This window comes from Excalfactoria chinensis, chromosome 23 (genome assembly GCF_039878825.1).
Source record: "Excalfactoria chinensis isolate bCotChi1 chromosome 23, bCotChi1.hap2, whole genome shotgun sequence".
Classification (NCBI taxonomy): Eukaryota; Metazoa; Chordata; class Aves; order Galliformes; family Phasianidae; genus Excalfactoria; species Excalfactoria chinensis.
Genome location: NC_092847.1, coordinates 199,519 through 218,733, shown reverse-complemented (window position 1 = coordinate 218,733; position 19,215 = coordinate 199,519). Strand labels below are relative to the sequence as shown.

Here is a 19,215-nt window from a genome sequence, read left to right as displayed (position 1 = left end):
CCCAAAAAGCAGACAGGCATCCGAGGCTGCTCTCACTGACCACATCCCACCCGCAGCCAGAGCTGCCCAGGGCACTCAGCCTCACCTTGTTTGTCTCGGGCAGCTGCCCCGCAGTGCTCTGCCACCTGCTGTACAGCAATCCTGAGCCAACTTTGTCTTGTAGAAGTTTGAGATTCCCTGAATACAACATTTGTTGCGCTCTGTGCTGCCAGTTCACAGTTCTCTCTATCATGTACCGCAGGGCATCCCCCTCGGGGAGCCGCACACGGATGCGCTGCAGGGAGGCCAGCAGAGGAAGGATCTTCTCCAAAGGTGGCTTTTCCGAGCGGCGGCAGTGCGGGCAGAGCCACACGCGTGGCCCCTGCAAGGTGTGGGGCACGGAAACGCAGCCGATGTGGAAGAATCCTCTGCAGAGCTCACACTGGATCATGGGAGCAGCCGGCTCCTTCTGACACACGCAGACCTTCAGCTCCGTGTCCTCCTCACTGCACAGCACCTTCCCTTCGTTGGCCGCCCGCAGGGAGCGCAGAGCTTCCATCTCTTTCAGCCGCGCTTCCCCAAGCGTCGCTATCTGAAAGCAGAGTTGGAAAGAAGGGATGAGATCTGTGAGCTGTACTCAGAGGGAGCTCTGCATGGGCACGTTCAGAAGCATCTCCTGTCTGCTGAGCCCTCAGAGCTGTCAGCATTTGAAGGGAAGCCACCAGGACACGCAGTGATGAAACTCCACAGTTCTGTTTTTCCACCAGGACACAAAGCTTGTAATAATAACAACAGCCAATGCAAACGGACTGCAAGAAGAAGCTCCAGGTGAAGAAAACCTGCAGTACTTACCGCAGCCGCGGTGTCTTTGCTCTCACACAGAGCTCTCTCTAAGTCACTCAGGCTCTCCAGTTTGGTGCTCTTCTTCTTCCCACTCGGCATCGGCTCCTTCAGCTTCTTCTGCTTTCTTTTCAGACTCAGCGTTCCAATATCGCAGCGAGGACAAAGCACCTGGTGGGCAGAGGAGCACTATGGATGTGATGCTCTGACCGCATTCACACCACTCTCATGCAGCCACGTGCAACTCCTTGGATCAGGAATTCCTGCTGTTTTTACACCACAGATCTGGGCTGCAGGAAGAGCTCAGCTGGGAATCAGGGGGAGTTGGAAGGTGGAAAACTGAGGACCGACCCACCGTGCTTGAAGTTTATAATTAGAAGCACAGCGCAGTACAACCACTTTAAGGTCAGTGGTACAATCCTAAAGGGGAACATCTCCCACCATTCGCTGAGTTAATCCCCCAACCTGGACATGCTTTCGCTGCACTCTGAACAGCAGTGCTGCGCAGAGCAGAGCTCTCTTACCTCCAGAAGGGAATACGGGGAGTTCTCACACAGGAACGTGTTGGCTGCACACTCCTTCCACGCCTGCACCTCCGCCACCAAAGACTCGAGCCGTGGCAGGTAGTCCAGGTGCACCGGGATCGAGCGGCCCCTCGTCACCAGCTCCACCAGCGTGTCCAGGACCGGCACGCGCCCTCCAACCTGAGGGGTTACGAATGGGGGATGCTGTGAGGAGCTCCATGGATCACACTAAAGGCAGAGCACTGTGAGGAGCCCGGCAGCACAGAGCTCACTGCCACAACAGGCACTGATGTGGTGCTTGAGAACCGCTGTGCACAACCCCCAGCGCCACAACTACAGCTCGGGGACCACAGCTTTGCTGGGCACGGCCCCACAGCCGCCTGCTGACACCTGCATGGAACTGCAGCCTGAATCCCCGGCACACTGAGATGTGTTTCCCTCCCCAGCAGCCAGAATATCACAATCCGAGGCATTTTGATTGAGCCATCTCATGGTAACCTTCAAACAAAAGTTAGCCAAGCTGGAACACACTTTGGTCTTTCAAAGGATTGAATGCTTATGAAAGTTTGTTTGTTTGTTTAATTAAAACTTCAAAATCAGTTTCTATTAAAATCCCAATTCAAGGTTGGATTGACCTGAAAACATCAGCACACCCACAGTCAGGGCTCTCTGCTAAGCCAGGGCAAGGGAATATCGGTCAGTTTACCCACAGCCATCGGGGCGCATCACAGCACACTGCAGGGCAGACACTGCTGATGGCACCAGGCACACAGCGGTGATGTGACAGCAGTTCCCTCTGCCCATGGAGAAGCCCACAGCTCTGCTGACGCACCTGCAAAGCTTCCACCTCCTGCAGCCAGTCCTGTGCCTTCTGAACCGCGTCCTTCAGCGCCGCGCCGCTGGGGAGGTAGGCAGGGATTTCCTCTATCTCCTTCACTGCCACCATGAGGCTGCTGAGCGACTGCCTCGGCCTGGGCATGAGAAACAGCTCTGAATGTAAAGCAGCCACAACACACAGAGCTCACCGAGCAGCCACACTGTGCTGAGCATCAGAGATGTGCACTGAGCACACGAAGCACAAATAACACGGGGAGAGTCCCCAGAAATGCTTGTTTGTGTGCTGAAGGCTCCTGCTGGCAGTGCTAACTACAGGAAGCAATCTGCTGGCTGCTCCTAAAGTATTTACACATCTGGGCTCCAGGGAGATCCAACATCCACCAGCTCCTGAGGGCAGATACTCAGTGCTCCCAACACACCGAACCCCACTGCAGAACCAGCTGTGAGATCCTAGACCAGATGTTTCAGAGGGCACAGAACGACATGTAGGTTCTGTGATCCTAAATGTAACTGGTGAGACATGCACCGTTCCCATGAGTGTCAAATAATGTCAGACAGCCGTTGCTCTACATGGCTTGTTGTTTCTTCCTGCTTTCTGGTCAGGTTAAGGATCAGCAGTTGCAAAGAGAAGCTGTGTAAGTTAATACACCTGATTCTGACTGAAGCTGTGCTTTGAAATTGTGCTAGGACCACTGCTCACCCATCCTGAGCTCCGAGGCCTTGGTTGTGACTGACTGACTTTGCTTTTGTCTTGTCTGTTATAATGGAAAGCCTGGGAGCTTTAGGGCTGTGGTTTAGCAGTGCGGTGCTGCTGGGCTGCTGGCTGGACTGCACGACCTGAGGGGTCTTTTCCAACCTTAACAGTTTTCTGACCTCTCAGTATTTCAGAGTTTGATTCTGATCTTTTAAAAAGGTGCAAACTCAGCTTCACCTCTACTTTGGAGGCTGAAACCAAACTCACCCCAGTTCTGTGCTTTGAAGTTACTACTTTAAAAGAGCCTAACAGGTAGGAAATAGCCTAGTCCATAGGATAACACCTACCAGTTGGTGACACATCTCTCTCTCAGCCCCATCTGGGCATGCACCTTCCACCTGACTGACAAAGGGCTGTACAGGAGAGAATCCTGTCACTCAGCCCCATCTCCACCCCCTCCAGGACAGCAGGAGCATCTGCCTGGCACAGCCACAACAGGGAGCCCCTCCAGAAACAAAGCCAACCAATTTCACCTCAAAAGATCCCACTTCTACCTGGCCTTTATCAGGTTTCTGGCTTTGTCATCCCAGTGCTCGGACACAGTCAACAGCTCCTGCAGCTTTGCCATGGCCTTCTCAACTGCTGGGTAGGGAGCCAGGCCAACACCGGAGTCAATGAGACGCCTCATATCATCCAGAGTGAGAGAGTTCTGCTCTGACGAAGCCATCTGCACGTCCTCCAGCCAGCGGGCCTGCTCCAGCCGGACCCGCAGCTCAGCAAGTTGGGGTAAATCCACATCGAAGTCAAAGCTGACATCCAGGAGCTCCTGGAGCTCCGCAGCACTCGGCATTTCTTCAGAGAGCAGTTTTTGGCTTTGCTGTTGAAAAGCTTCCACGCGATCAAGAAGGTCCTGTAACACACAAACGCGTCCATATAACAGAACGAACCCGACTGCCAAACCTCCTACACACTCAAGTGCAACCTTAAACATTCAGTTTAATTTTGCTGGCAACCACTGCGTTACCACGCACACAATGATCTGAACACCACAATGACATGCTGTGCACAAGACCCCAGTGCACACAGCACAGATATGGGCACCTCCTCCACAGTGACACCTCCAGCAGCACCAGCTCTGCCATGAGGTGGGTGTCCCACTGAGGAGCAAAAGGCTTTGAAGGGAACTTCAGTGCTCCATCAGTGCCATCTCCTGGCTTTGTTCTGGGATGTTTATGAAGCCTGAAGAACATCCCTGTAATTCTATGATGGAAACAAAGCCTTTCTGGAGATACCTCAAACCACAAATCAATTGGCAGGAACTCAGGCATCAGTATGAATCCTACAGCAGGAATTGCCTTTATTCTCTTCCTTTTTCCTTCAAAAAGCAATCCTATTTTTTCCCATTTGGATAGGTAAACACCTCCATGCCGAGGTCCTTTCACTGTGCCCAGGCAGCAGGCACTGAGCAATGCCTGAGCGGCAGCTTCCCACTGCTCAGCTGTGACTCCCACTTCCTACTTTAGGACTGCATAGAATACAGAAGAATGCTGCAACAGTGTCTGATACTGCCCTGCTCAGGAACAGCAGAACTGTTTGGATGTACCTGGAACTCTGCTTTACATAAACGAGAGAACTTCAGAGCGACAAAACAAAACAGAATTCTACAATATCTGAGTCCCATATCCCAGACCTGACAGAGCCTCTAAAGCCATTGGAAGACCTGCCAGCTTTCATCCTTGGCACAAACGGCTTCACAGGGTGAATGAAGGGACCATGAACCCCCCCAGAGCCCACAATACCTTCAGCAGTGGTGTCTGGCTGAGCACACAGGGGAGGGCATAGAGCTGCCTGACAAACAGCCGCAGCTCATTCACAGTCAGCTGGTTGGGGCATTTCCCTCCTCCGGAGCGGTACCTGCAATTACACCCAATTAAACCTCATCAGATGCCACTAAATCCAGATCTAACCCGCTCCAAAATCTGCTTCTCATTTCCTGTGAACTGGACTTTGCTCACACGCAGCGCAGCACCCCAAGGCATCCCGCAGCCCAGGGCTCACACGAGGGGAAACTCGAGTTGGTGAGAGCAGAATAAACTATTGTTGAAAACACTCCTTCATATGAAACGATATTCTGGAACGGCTCCTCAGCTTGGGCACAGCACCAGTTTGTTACAGAACCAACTCAGACTTCTTTCCAGAACACAAAGCAATTGTGGGTAAACCATTCAGTTCTGTTGCAATGCCTATTGTAGGAAGCTCTTCCCGTGCCCAGGCTGACAGAGGAGCAAATCCCACCTCTGAATGGGTTTGATACCCACAGGTCGTGCAGGCAATTCTCAGAAATCCTCTCTGTGCTGAAATCATCATTTTTACCTACATGCTCTGCATCAAATGAGAGGCTGCTCAGTGCTGCCCAACCAGCTGGCGTTAAAAAGCTCTCTGGTACCAAGCCAGTATGAGCAGGAAGGGAAAGAAATCTCTTACAATGCTGGCTCCAATTGAACCCACAACGCGTTGTTTAAATTAATGAGGAAAACAACACCCCTGCAGGACATACAACTGCAATGGGAACTCAATTCCTGCACAGAACATGCTGGCAGGAGCAGGCAGCCAGATACCCAGGAATGGAATATCCAAACAATGCCCTGCCTTCAGGATCCACCAACAGATAACCTGAAGATGTACTGTATGTAAGTGCTGCCAAAGGGAGAGTGAGTGCTCCTCTGAGCTCTCAAAGCAGTGCCACCATCACCAAGCTGGGGTAACACACACTTTGGTTTCCATAAGGAGTAACGAATGCAGTGACGTTGGCAGCCTCAGCAGTTCTCAGTCCCTGTGCCACGAGGACACCTGGACTGCATCTCAGCGGGAGCTGCTCATCTAAAAGCATCACCACCACTTTCTGCCTTCAGGTAATGACGGAAGAGCAGAGCAGACTGGGAGCTCCACATGGCTCACATGAAGGAGAGCTGAACCTCCCCATAAAGATGGCTCTCTGGAGAAGACAAAAAGACTCCTTCTATTTGTCAGTCTCTCAGTACTGACACGTGGCTCATGTTCTGCTGCAGTCACACAACAGCACTTACCTGGTTTGTCTTTTGCCATTAAGGAGCTGCTGTGCAACCGAGGCACATTTATCAGCATCCTGTGTGACCAAGCGGAGGTGCCGCAGCAGGTCATTATCCGGGAACTTCTTCAGTTCTGATTCTTCTATCAAAGCCTTAAAACTGATGAGACCTTTTGGGGAAGACACTTTGTTAGCACAAGAGCTGAAATATTTACTTCGGACCATGAAATTAAATAAGATCTCCTTTGACTGTCACATATGACAAAAGATGCTAAGGTTCCAAAATCAAACACCTTACAATCAGGATTATAACAGAGCACACCACAAAGGGAAAGCACTTACTTCTTTTATTGCTGATCTTTGCTTCCAAGGCTTCGTTAACATTGGAAGCCCATTCATTGTATGACTCTGCACGCATCTTCAAGGCGTTCATCATTGGATAGAGTTCCTCCAGCGTGTAGCGGTACCTGGGAGCAGCACAGGGGTTAAACTCTTCAGCAGAGACTGAGGGAGCAGAGCACACTGCCCATACAACACAGCAGCAACCTAACAGCCCTGTGGGGCTCACAGCTCAGAGCAGCAACCACTGCGTGCTGCACCTCACCCACATCAGTCATACAGCAGCTCCAGAGAGCACAGACGGTACATTGTGTAGGGCTGAGATGTGACAAAGAGCAGGGAAAAAAGACAGCAGGAAGGAGGGCTCACAAAGGCAAACCAAAGGTTACTCCACAAGGACTGGAAGTAACACAGGCAAAGATGACCTTGTTATAAATCAAAAAGCAAATTAATTTGCTCAGTAATCTCTGCCATCATAGAGCAAGAGCTGAATGCTGAACAGAAAACATCTTTGTGCACAAGCACATGAATGGAACTTTGTTTTGAGAGCACTGCTTGCAAAGGACCACCATAGACAACACAGCATCACTGACACAGCTCAGCCACAGCAAATATCTCCAGAACACAGCTTATCTGCTTACCCCAGTTTGTATTGGTAGGTAGGGCAGGAACAAAGATCCTCCACGTGATACAAGCACACCAGCAGTCCTGGTTTACACGGGCAATAAACAGCAGACATGAAACAAGTGGTTTTGCACTTATAGCACTGCCGCTCATCGTCGGGGAACAGCTCGAATGCCACTCGCTCTGAGTCAGTCACCCCCTGCAGAAGTGTTAACAAACACGTGTCTATTCCTTCAGAAGCTGAAGGTACCAGGTGAGCAATAACATTTAGATACGAGACATTAAAATCAGGCAGACAAATCTCTATTGAGAGGGGAGATGGTAAGACAGGCCCTGCAGGGCCTCTCAGCACTGTCTCATTTCACTGCAGTGTTCCCCCAACTCACCAGTTTCTGAACCTTCTCACGCAACATCTTCTCGTCACTGATCATAATGGCCATGTCTTTCTGAACAGTAGATGCTACCACGACATCGAGGACGTCAGCCTTGGAGGCCATCTTACAGATCATCTCATCGTGAGAGAACACGCAGTAGCGGCTCAGCAGGCGGTAGTGCTCGATACACTGGCGACCCAATGGCAACTGCAGTGACAAAAATCAATGTGAGCACAGAGCTCTTTGTGAAAAGCACATTACAGGATCTATGTTTTATGCCACGAACCAAAACCTACCAAAGGAAAGGCTGACACAAACCCTTCTAGCAGCAACACCCCTAACTCTGAGCACAGCACAAGAGACACCAGGATCTCTGGCAGAGGAAGCACACACAGCCACAGCTCACTGCATTCAGCTTCCAGCAACACCAGAACAACTTCCTCCTGAGCTAAGGGGTCAGGTCTGCACCTCAGCAGCAAAACACTGCCTGTACGACAGCTAGAGGCGAGTCTGGAACTGCACGCTTTATAAGAAGATGGGTTTGGAACGCACCCAATCCACAGTGCAGAAGTTCACAGCTTCAGCAAAATTAAAGCCCTGATTGAAGCCGCTGTGATAAGCTCTTGGAAAGGTGATCACAAACTCTCCAGCGCACTGATTGGTCCGATAAACCTAGGAGAAAACACAGACGCCATCAGGTGAACGGAACTAACAAGTTTTGGACCCCTGACAAAAACAAGGGTCTGATTAAACAGGCACAGCAGGAGCTCTGGCCACCTTTTCCATCCAAGATGAAGAAATACATTACATTAAGGTGGAGCTCCAGAGATTTGCCAAGCAGTTCCCAAAGCAATGATCCCACTGCCCACCCGTCCACACAGACACATTGCACCACGCAAGGAAGACACAACACACACGGAAACAACCCCAACATCTCTGCAATGGAAGTCGTTTCGATTATCAAGCGCGAAGCAGAATGCAGTGCAGATGAAAGAGGGCTGAGTCAGGGGGAGCAGAGCAGGAATCCAACATACAGGCACTCCGTGGGCCATCAAAGTATTCGGGTTCATTATGGTGACAAGTTGGTGCAAGAGGTCTGGCTGAGACTCAAACAGTTCTGGAGCGAGCTTCTTCATCACGTCTTCCAGCTGTTCTGCTGCATACCCCGGGGCTCCATACCACGTCTTTGGCTCTCCCCTGCAAGATTATTTAAAAAGTTAACTATAAACAACCCCGTCAGATATCCTGCTTAAATACACCACGTCAAGAGAAGGGTTTATCACCAGGGGGAAACAGAAGGATTATGTGCTCTCCTCAATCCTCACAGTTTATGCAGGTCCCTCCTCCAGACCTGCGTTCTGCACTGCTCCCATTTCAGACAGCTTATTTTAAACATTGTGGAAAGAACAAGAAGTGAGCCGTGGAGGATTCCACTCCTCGCTGTGTGTCGAGCAATGGGCAACAGCAGTCAGGAGCTGAGCTAAGGACACAGTGGGGTATGGACACGAAGAGGAGAGGTGATGGAGAAACAAAGGTGTGAGAGACAACAGCACACGGGACCCTACGGCTGTTGGTAGAAGCTAAATGGTTTTAAGAAAACCTTCATGACTTCCAGTTTCACACTGAGCATAACAAAGCATTTGATGGGGCATCCACTGAGTCTCTCATGGTGAGAATGGGTGTCCCCCTCCAAGACACAACCAACATTCAAACACAGCAAGCAGTGCATCGCATCTCAGGGTGCAGTGATGAACTACACGGTGCCCTCAGCTGAGCTCAGTGAATGTGCTGTCAGGAAAGGGTGAATGAAAGAGACACGGAGCCTCCATCAATGAAAGGGACACGGAGCCTCCATCGAGTCAATCCCCCACACTCACCAGTGCAGGTAGTTGATGGAATAGCTCCAGTGGTCCTCAATGTGCCAACAGAAGGAAGAAAAGCACATTCCCACATACAGCCAGGGCAACTTCATCCCACATATATCTGCGGTGATGTGGGCAAGAACAGACTGCTCCATCACAGGCATGTTGTTTAAATTCCAGCCGCTATCGAGGTATTCCTGAACGTTGAAGAGTTTAACAAACATGAAGTGAAATAAACCAACAGTGTGTGGCTGCCAGAAGAGCACGAGAAGAGCAGCATCTTTCCCAATTGAAAAGCACCAGGAATGGGTCAATCAGTCAAGGAACAAAACCTCTGTTGTCCCGATTCTTCTCAGTAACCTTATCTGACCTGCTTTGTTAAAACAAGATTGTTTTGTGCTTTTTATTTTGATCTCAAAGTTATTGATTAACTTCTATGGTAAACCTATGGCTTTTAATGTGCGATTACCACGTATTCCATTTCTGCCAAACTGATGTAACTCTCTTCAAGTTCTACACCAGATACACAAAGCAAACACTTTGCAAACCAGTTCCACTATCTTGCTTTGAACTAAAGCGGAGAACTGATACAAACACACACAATGAACTAATAAGGACCCACCTCCTCTTCTGGTCTCACTTTGAATTTCCCATCTCGAACTGGGAACCCACTGCCAAACTCCTTTGAGGCGATATCAGCTCCGTATTCCACAGTGACGTCCTCCTCAATGGTGCTAACGAGCCTCCAGAATTCCTTCTCAACCAGCTCGGTGGGGACCATCTAGGTGTGACAAAGACAGGAATGTAACACACAGGGAGTGCACGCACAGAAGATGTGTAAAGCTCAGTGCACACCCCACGTCACAGCGTGGCTGCAGCCAGGACCTGCTGCATCTGCAGGGTCTCAGTCGGATGCTGCCCTCTCACCACAAAGGCTTTCTCAGAAGGGAAAAAATGAGCAGCCAGTGGAAAAGAAACCACGATGCCACCAAGCATCACAGCAACCACCAGCACAGACAGGAACCTCTGCTCTGCCAATTCTTCCCCATATAAAACCCAGATTCTCCTCCTCTCCCTCATTCCCACCCAAGCCCACGTTTAAAATAAGCACAGAACATTCAAACTGCATTATGGCATCAGGATGAAAACAGAACATACGTGGACTGGCATGTTAAAATAGTCGGACTTGAAGGCATCTGCCATCTCCCCAAACGTGCGGAGCGTGTAGTCCCGTGCTGCCTGCTCAAAGCCAAACGCTTCTTGAGGCTTATTGCACTCCTGCAATCACAAAGGTGATTATTTCTGTGATGTGTTACCACATGACAACTCACACTTGGATTTTACACAGGTGGGCTACAACTGCCCTGCGTGATTGGGGCAGGAAGGTGGACCCAAATGGAACCACTGCCTCAAATCAGAGGCAGGGGAACAGCCAGAAGAGGCACTCAGGAGCACCCTGACCCTCTGCTCTTCATTTACTAAGCAACAGAACTGATGGGTAAATGTGTACAAACATTAATGAATCAATGTGTCAATGCCACAGTTTCTTCTTCCTCTAATACAGCTAAGAAAACAAAAGCAAAAGCTTCCATAGTGAAGCATATGGTGCCACTCCCATCTGAAATACAAAAGGAAAGTGCCCATTAAATCCAAAGTGTTCTTTGGAATTTCAGCTGTGTTAATGCACAGCAGTCTGTGGTTGCAGAGCATCAAATGACAGCTGTGCAACGTGGAGCACACCTGGCCTTCATTTTACTTGCCTCCTGCCTCACTTTGTTTGCACAACTGCGTGATAACAAATGGTGCTTTCAGTCCCTAAGCCCACATTCAGAACAGAAAGGATTTTCAGCCTCCCTCTTATGCTGTTTGTCGAATTACCTGAGCCAAACACTGGGGGCACCTCCAGTCCCCTTTGGGAACATCGTGAAGGGGTGGAATTAAACAAAAAGTATGATAACTGTCATCACAGCCATCGCACAACAGGAGACGGTCCTCATCGTTACCACTGCCACATAAGAGACACACATACAAATCCACCTGTAACAAAAAACAGCCAGAGCAGGGATGTGAGTAATGAAGGAACCGATGGCCAAAGAGCAGTTCGGTCACTGTGACACCCAGCAAAGTGTATCCCTATTGCCCCTCTGCAGTGGAAGGCAGATAAGTGCACTCAGTGTTATGTCTTTGTCAGAGTTTAACACAGCCTGCCTCCCACACTTAGAGGCGCACAGAAGTTGCAGGCTCCTCCATGGGCTTTTTCCTCAAACAATTCAGCACAAATCAGATAATTCCAGACCAGCGAATTATGTGTCCTGCACGCTGTGCAACTCATCCATCCCGTCATGTTCAGCTTTGCAGCAGCCCAAAGCTTTGCAAGCATCTTCACTCCATCAGGCACAGGTGCCGTTTTGTTTCAACCGTGTGATTAAAAAGGCACACCAGGTTTGACTGTAATATGAGTGACAGGAAACATCACTGCATCCCTCAGAGAGCCCCAGGAGCACCTGGGAGCTGCGTGGGGCACCAAGGAGCACAGGGATACTCACAGCACTGGTGGGTTTTTTGGATCGGGCTTTGGATTTGTCCTTCTCCTGCTCCCCAGCGTGCTCTCTCTTCTCAGCAAGTTTCACTGCGCTGTACATTTCCTTTTCTGCTGCAGCAGGTAAAAAGCAAACCATTATAAAACATTTAACACTCAGCATCACTGGTTATTAGTTATTTTGCTTGGTATTACTTGTTAAGACCGCCATAGGATGTTACATTTTGCACAGGGCTCTCTTGTTTCCTTCACCCCTGCAGCACATCTCAGGATGGCAGCAAAGCACCAACACACACAGCTTCAATTACACTGAGGCAACATCTGAACACCAGCAGTGCTCACGTCAGCCAGCACTGGATCATTCCAACTGCTGAATTAAACCCTGGCCTTAAAGCCAAGTCTGTGCAAGGCAAAGGACCCTGCTGCTCACTGCTCACCATTCTCACACTTTGGAGGTGCACATCCCATCCTGCGTCTCAGATTATGAGTTCTTGCCTCTGGAGAATCGGACTCAGTCTTAATGTTGGTTGCCTGATGAAGAGAAAAAAGGAATTAAGAGAGTAAAAATGCACAAGTCCATAATGCCCTTAAATAGAACACTTTGGCTTTGCATCTGTACTTGGGAAAACCTTTGCTGCCCCTTCAACTCAGGGCTGCCCACCCATGAGCTCCTCAGAGCTCCCGGCCTGAGCCCTGGTTTTGGTTTTTCTTCGTTTCCTCTATCAGGCATCACACACTTCACACAGCTATGGATATTTACATCTGTTTCTGTTTCATAAACCAGCATTTACCACTGGTGTGCATTGGGATTCCCCCTGCACTGAGGGCAGGGCTGACTGAACGGGCTGGGAACAGCCAGTGTGGTGGGAGTTGCTCTGCATAAGGCTGGGACTGCACCACTGCCAGCTCCCCCCCAACCCAAACCATTCTATGTTTTAATGAGTGGGGAGATACCAAACTCACACAGCATCACAACAACACGCCGTGCCATTAACCCCTGGGTCAACTGCCCTTGGGTGATGCCTCCCAGCTGGGTCAGCACGGAGCACAGAGATGGGGCAGCTCACACAGCTCACCTCGGCCCGCAGGCGCTTTGCTCGGCGAGCAGGAGGGCAGCTTTCAGATGGCTGCACCGACTGCCTCTGTGGGATGTCGTGGGGTTTGTACTCCTTGTCCTTCGTGTCACTGGTGAGATCCGGCTTCTGCAGACACTGCAGAGACACAATTGGAAATAGGATTGCTTCACTTCTTTCCCTGCTCCTATTAAGAACTTTGTGCTGAGCAATTTGTTGGCTTGTGTGAAAGAATGCAGAACAGGGCCTTCATATTTACTAGGCTCAGTTAATAGGAACAATATTTGTGACAGTTCTAACAGTCCCGCTTTGAACAAGTTTCAAAATCCCTTTTTCCTGCCCAGCAACTGGAACTGCATTTCCAAACGCCAAACCATTTCTGACCCTGAGCTGCAGCCCCAACACTCCTCCAGCAGTTGCTGCTTTACACTCCCAGCTGCACACATGAAGGCCTGGCAGTGCCCCACGTCGTGCTGCTGGCACACAAGAAGCAGCAAGGCGATGTGCAGCCACACTGCTGCCTGCTCTCCATCCTGCTCAACACAGAGCTCTGCCTGCAGGAACTGCAGCACGTCCCTGGTGCATTGGAGGGGATCATTGTTGGAGGGGATGGCACTGCAGGGTGAACACAGAGCAAAAGAGAAGAGGGCAACACGAAGGAACGAAAGCTTCTTCTGTGCTTAGATGGATTCCTGAAAGTCATGCGTAACTCTGGCAAAGAAGGCATTAACAGGCACAAACTGAGGCACATGAAGCTCAGAAACAAGAGACAGAACTGGATGCTTTTAAAGGAGAGAACAACAGATAGTTGGAAAGGAGGAGTCTCTTTATCTGAACCAGCCCACCCAACCTGCTGCAGCCACATCCAAATGCTGACAGCCTGCTCCTACCAGAACCGTCAGCAGCAGAGGAAAGAGAATGGGAACTGCAAGAGAACAGGGACGGATTCTCTGCAGACAACAAAAGAAATCGGACTTTGAAAAACAGATTACAGAGATGGGGAGGGAAAAGAGGGAAAAATGGCGCTTCAGAAGATGAGAGATGAAAAGGAGTGAACTGAAAAGGAGACCAACGGCATGGCAGGCAGAATGCTGCTGGGTTTAACCACTCTTCTAAGGTCTGAGGCCTCCAGTTACACCCTCATGTGAAACCTGAACCTTCACTACTCCTCCTGGTTCCTTCTCCTTCTGGTAACTGAGGACATACGATCCTTGAAAGCAAATATCTAGAAGGCAAACAGCTTTTCCTAAACAAAGTAAGGATGAAACACTGAAAGAAAGCAACAAATGGCTAAATTTGCCTCATTTCAGTGCAGTATCCAAGCAAAGAGAGAGCACAGCTCAACAAAGGGAAAGCCCAGAAGACACCTCCTGCATAATACACGTCCAGCAGCTGCTGAAGCAGAAACACTTCCCACTGCCTCAGCAATCAGAAGGCAAAGCAGCAGCATGGAATGGCAGCTCCTTAAGCTTCCACTTCTTGTAGGTACAACTGAAAACACAAAGCGCTGTCTTACAAACGAGAACTCCTTTGAGCTGCACAATGAACTGCAGGCAGGCACCAAAGGCACCTTTTTGCAAAGGTTAAAGAGGTCAGGATGAGACTCAGGTTATGGCACAGCCTTCTGAGGAAAGGATGCCATTCCTCAGCTTTGTTTCTGCAGAGGGAAGGAACTGAGCACTGCCAACCAAACAGGAGAGCAGGGAGCTGCTGGCAGACGGATGGTGGCAGCTGTGCAGGGCTTCTCCTGAGAGCTGTGCTGGGCAGCACTGGGAGGAACCTCACACCTGACACTGACAGCTGGAGCACCCAATGGCTGCAGCCTCTCCAAAGACAAAAAGCACAGAGGCTGAGACTCCTGGTAAAGCACCGAGCTGACATACAGGGACACAAACACCTCAGTATGGGTGACACAGACACACAGTGCTGCTGTGCCATCAGAGAGGGACCTGTAACCATCTGATCCGTGGATAGAACTCTACTTTGTGCTTGACAAACAGCACTAAAACCATTACTGGAGGTGTGAACAGTCATTACTGGGGGGTCTGTATGATACAGAGAGGAAATACAGGAAGGCTGCATTCTAGTTGGTCGCTTTGAGGTTACCTCGAGGAATCCCATTTAGCAGCAGCTCTAAAACATTACTCCTGGTTACAAGCTTTCCTGTGGCTCTTTACATGGCTTGCTGCATCACCACAGACTGCACACTACCAACTGCATGCTGTAAAGCACGAAACGCGGGCACTGAAAAGATTCTGTTGACACCAAATTACCAGACAGGCTCTGACATGGATAGGATTTGAGTTCAGATGCAACATCACTTACCAGCAGGCTAGCTCCAGACTGGAATAAGTTGTAAGGATAGAGAATTCGCTCGTAATGCGCGCGGATGTGCGAACCCACGGCCTTGCCAGGAGCAAATCCCATCCTTGTGGCTATTTTGGTCCATTTCCTCTCTTTGCAAACGACATCAAACCCTCCTTCTTCTGCAACTAGCTGAAAGAGAACAAAACAGCTGCAGGTTTAACACTAAGGTGATCGGCATCGAAGGATGCATCGTCAGGATGGCCTGGCTGCATTTTCCCCCCTGCTCCACACCGCAGAGCAGCACAACCACTTTTCTCACTGCAATATGAAATGGGCTCAGAACCAACCAAATAGGAACTACCTTACATGTAAGGAAGGGTAAAGAACCATCCCTGGGGGCAGTGAATCCCAGCCCTCACTATCAGGACACACAGTCTCCTCCACAGGTCTAAAGGCTCCAGCCCAAAAGCAACTGATTTTTCACTCCCCTGCCCCTTATGGAAATGCCTTTTCTACCTATTGTTGTTCAGCAGCTTCTTCCTGGTATAAACTTAAGTTTCTTCCTGACCAATTTGTTTCCAAGTTCAGCCACAGAAGAGCTGAACATCTCATTTCATCCCCGTACTCAGGTGAAAACTCCCACCGTTCCATTTCCTATTATTTTGTCACATTATCTAAGCCAGCTTAAGTCAAGTATCCCATTTCCAGCTCATATACAGCCCCAACTCCTGAAAGCCACAACAACACACCAGCATCTCCAGGGGAGCTCCCCCCTTTAGCAGCCTTACCCTATTAAGCTGAAATAAATCCAAGATCTTCCTCTCCACGTGTGGAATTTTCAGCGTGCAGCCCTGGAGCTCCCAGAACTTTGCAATCTGGTCCAGGAAGTTCAGCTTCACACGGGTTTGGGCCTGGAAAACAACAAGTGAGCAGCGTGCCACGTGCAAGCAGTGCTGCCTTTCCCAGCGCTGGTGCAGTCACAGCCACCCCTGCCTGCCCGCTGCTCCCACCTCTGCCTTGCTGAGGCCTGAGCTGATGCCAGCAGTGAATGGAAGTGCTCATAAACAGATCTGGCACCAACCTCATTTTCTGACTGTTCCACACAGGTTGTTATTTTTAAAGCCCTCTCTACATGTTTCATCTCTTCTACTTCTAAAAGATCCTCCTCAAAAGGAGGGCAGAAAAGGTACAGTGTCGAGAATTTGAGTTTAACCACTTAAAAGTGCCATTAATGAGCATTAATTTCACTTTTTATGGCTGGTACGCCTTATGTAATTGCTGGAACACATGGATTTCTGTGTGTTAACTCCAAGCTGATGTGCAGAGGTACCAAATGCTGTTGGCTGAAGTCACACAGAGCTCAAGGGCAATGTGCTGAAAAACATAATGAAAGGGAAAGGGGGAAAAAAAAACTCAAGAGATGGTGATGTGTGGCTTTACAGCTTACCTCCAGCTCATTGAGCCGCTGGATCCTCGGCGTGAAGTGAAGCTTATCAACATCACATGCAAATGGAGGCTGCCAGTCCTGGGAAAACAGAAGTGCCTCATCAACAGGGCAGGAGGTGAGCGGGGCTGCCCAACACAGAGCAGAAGAACTTCCAGCTCCTCATTCCTCATCTGCAAACACTTGGGAGCAACCGGAGCACGAGCAATTAAACCTGAGAATCACCACCAAAACAAAATACCTGCAAACCGCCACTGCTGTTTGTAAATACGACTACAAAGGAACTTTATCTCTCAGATCTCTTGACGCTGATCACGTGCTGGTGGTTTGGCAACAGGCAGCTTTGCTGAACTACATTAGATTTGATCTGAACTTGACAGTAATTTATTACTTATAAAGCAATCTGATTATCACTAATTACAGAATGAAGATAACGTGCACAGCACTACTGAAATGGGAGAGCTCTGCTCTGGGAAACACACCTGCAATGCAATGTGTCCCTGCAGTGCACTCAGCAGAAATGAGCTGGGCTTACAAGCTGCACATCCCTTATTTCAGCAGGGAAATGAGACCCGGTGCCAAAGCAGCCATGAGTAACATGGGAAGCAGTGACCAGCCATGCCAGCAGCTGGGCTCAGTGCACCCCATGGCACACTGCGCTGTGCCCAGCAGCAGAGCCTGCAGCAGGGATGTGGAATCACAGAGCGCGTGCAAACCCAAAGGGCAAAGGACTCCCAGACACGTATTTTGTTTAACACACAAAACCAGCCCAAACCCCAAGGCAGTATGGACAAGTCTTGGGATCCTACAGGGCATTTTTGATACATCAAGGCTGGAATCAGAACTATGTAAGCTTCCAGGCTTACCAATGTGCCCATCAGGCCCTACAGTACGTGGGCTGCTCAGCCCATGGAGCTGTGCTGCCCACACACTGCAGGGTGTAGGACCAGAGGTGCCCTGCAACCCACACTGTCCCCCTGGGGCTCCCAGAACATCCACAGACCTCACTGCACAACCAGCTCTGTATCCCACAGGCTGGTTACCAGTGCATCACCTGCAGCATCCAGGCACAGCCAGCAGGCAGCCCTGGGGTCACTGATCCATTCCTGAGTCCCAAGCAACCCCAATCTGAACTGTAAGTCAATAAAAGCCACGAGAACGATATTTAGCAGCTTCTGTTTAAGCCTCAGCTGATGAAGAAAATGCAAAGTAAAATTAAATATTAACTCATTAAGGCCCGTGGAGCTTCAGGCTGTCTGAAGGACTCCATGGCTTCCTGCTGCCCATCCGTGGCCGTATCCCCCTCCTGGAAGCGATGCTCACAGCATTTCTCTACACACAGATGGTGCCCTTTTGCTCCCCTACACACACACAGCTTCCAAGCGCTGCAAGTAAAGACCTTCCTCCCGATTTGGTTCTGAAATCTCTCCTACGTCTTTGCGCCTTTTGAGGAGCACAAGCAGCATTTCAGATGCAATCCTTCCCATCTGAGACAAAAAGAAGACACGTCGCTTCCATTATTTTGCTAGACAGCATCGTAGTAAGATCCAAAGGAAGAGCTCAGCAATTCTTGCCATAGAAACACGCACTCATTCAGTTAACACAGCAGCTTGCCGGGATGCCCACCCCGCACACATGACCTACATCCTTTGTTCCCAATCCATGTGAAGGTGCGATGTGGCTGCTGGCGGAGGAAGACAGCGGTTGGATTTAGGTGCATGTTTTCATACAAAGAAAGCACTCAAAGGACATCTGGACCAGGGAACCTCTGCAGGACTGACCTGAGCCGTTCAGCACCGCAGAGGTGCCAGGGCTCACCCACAAAGCTTGTGGAGGGGAATTAATCCCTCTGTGACCTGCTTGAGGCCGGCGCTGTGCAGACAGGGCTGGGGGAACAGGCAGAGCTGGCGGCAGAGCCGGGGGGGAGATGAGCTCCTTCCTTGAGTGCTTCTCATTGGAGATCAAACCGGGCTGTTATGGACCACAGATTAACAATGAGAACAGAATCACAAATCCTTCCCAACAGAATCGCTGCCAAAAGAGGAGCCTGCAGCACCAAGCGGCTCTCCAGACTCAGAAGTTTCCGTGCCAATTCCAAACATGGAGAGCAATGAAAGCTCAGGCCAGCAGGACGCTTCTGGAGCAGCACGGCCAGCAGCTCTGGAGCACGGCAAGGTGGGTCTGACCGTCAGCACAGCACATGGCAGCCTCTGTGCTGTGAGTGTGGGCAGGAAGCAGACGCAGGGCAAGAGTGAGCAGCCCCAGCATGGGAAGAACAACGTGGGGCAGCTCAGGAGCTTCCCTGCTGTGAGGGCAGCAGCTCCCCCAATGCACTGCCAGATCATCTCTGCTGAGCGGCTGCGAAGCCCCAGCCTGGATCCCATTCAGAAGCAGCAGTCACTTCTGCATTAGCAAAGCCAGGTGCCCACCTGTGGGAGGGCTGCTTGCTGAAGGAGGAATCAGACCTTGAGCAACCAGCCGCAGGGACAGGAGCAGCACACCCAGCCCCATCCTGGCTGGGAGGCGGGGGAGCTGGAGGCCATCTCCCACTGCTGTTAGCTGCAATGAACCTTCCTTCAGTTAGGTCAACCTCTCAGGTCTAAACACTCACCATGCTCCCACCACACTCCCAGGAGCATCCATCCATACCAGCAGCACCGTGCCCAAGAGCTGCAGCACCCCAGAAACACCACCATGCACCCACCGTGCCTG

At 50.3% G+C, this 19,215-nt stretch overlaps 1 protein-coding gene across 2 annotated transcripts in view; it reads right to left on the bottom strand.

The window, feature by feature from the left end:
* The window catches only part of KDM5B (lysine demethylase 5B), a 28,299-nt gene that overhangs the window by 4,420 nt on the left and 4,664 nt on the right, over nt 1-19,215 (bottom strand). Inside the window, exons 2-23 of one of the 2 annotated variants that reach the window (XM_072356131.1) lie at nt 16,507-16,584; nt 15,848-15,970; nt 15,078-15,248; nt 12,756-12,890; nt 12,117-12,210; nt 11,687-11,793; nt 11,019-11,177; nt 10,299-10,418; nt 9,763-9,921; nt 9,156-9,337; nt 8,313-8,475; nt 7,831-7,950; nt 7,291-7,485; nt 6,922-7,103; nt 6,284-6,408; nt 5,961-6,111; nt 4,674-4,788; nt 3,429-3,784; nt 2,176-2,314; nt 1,344-1,523; nt 832-990; nt 86-571 (exon numbers count right to left, since the gene is read on the bottom strand). In XM_072356131.1, the coding sequence (XP_072212232.1) occupies nt 86-571; nt 832-990; nt 1,344-1,523; nt 2,176-2,314; nt 3,429-3,784; nt 4,674-4,788; nt 5,961-6,111; nt 6,284-6,408; nt 6,922-7,103; nt 7,291-7,485; nt 7,831-7,950; nt 8,313-8,475; nt 9,156-9,337; nt 9,763-9,921; nt 10,299-10,418; nt 11,019-11,177; nt 11,687-11,793; nt 12,117-12,210; nt 12,756-12,890; nt 15,078-15,248; nt 15,848-15,970; nt 16,507-16,584 (3,699 nt within the window). The remainder of the gene's footprint in view (nt 1-85; nt 572-831; nt 991-1,343; nt 1,524-2,175; nt 2,315-3,428; nt 3,785-4,673; nt 4,789-5,960; nt 6,112-6,283; nt 6,409-6,921; nt 7,104-7,290; nt 7,486-7,830; nt 7,951-8,312; nt 8,476-9,155; nt 9,338-9,762; nt 9,922-10,298; nt 10,419-11,018; nt 11,178-11,686; nt 11,794-12,116; nt 12,211-12,755; nt 12,891-15,077; nt 15,249-15,847; nt 15,971-16,506; nt 16,585-19,215) is intronic. The other variant, XM_072356130.1, reaches the window with a different exon arrangement.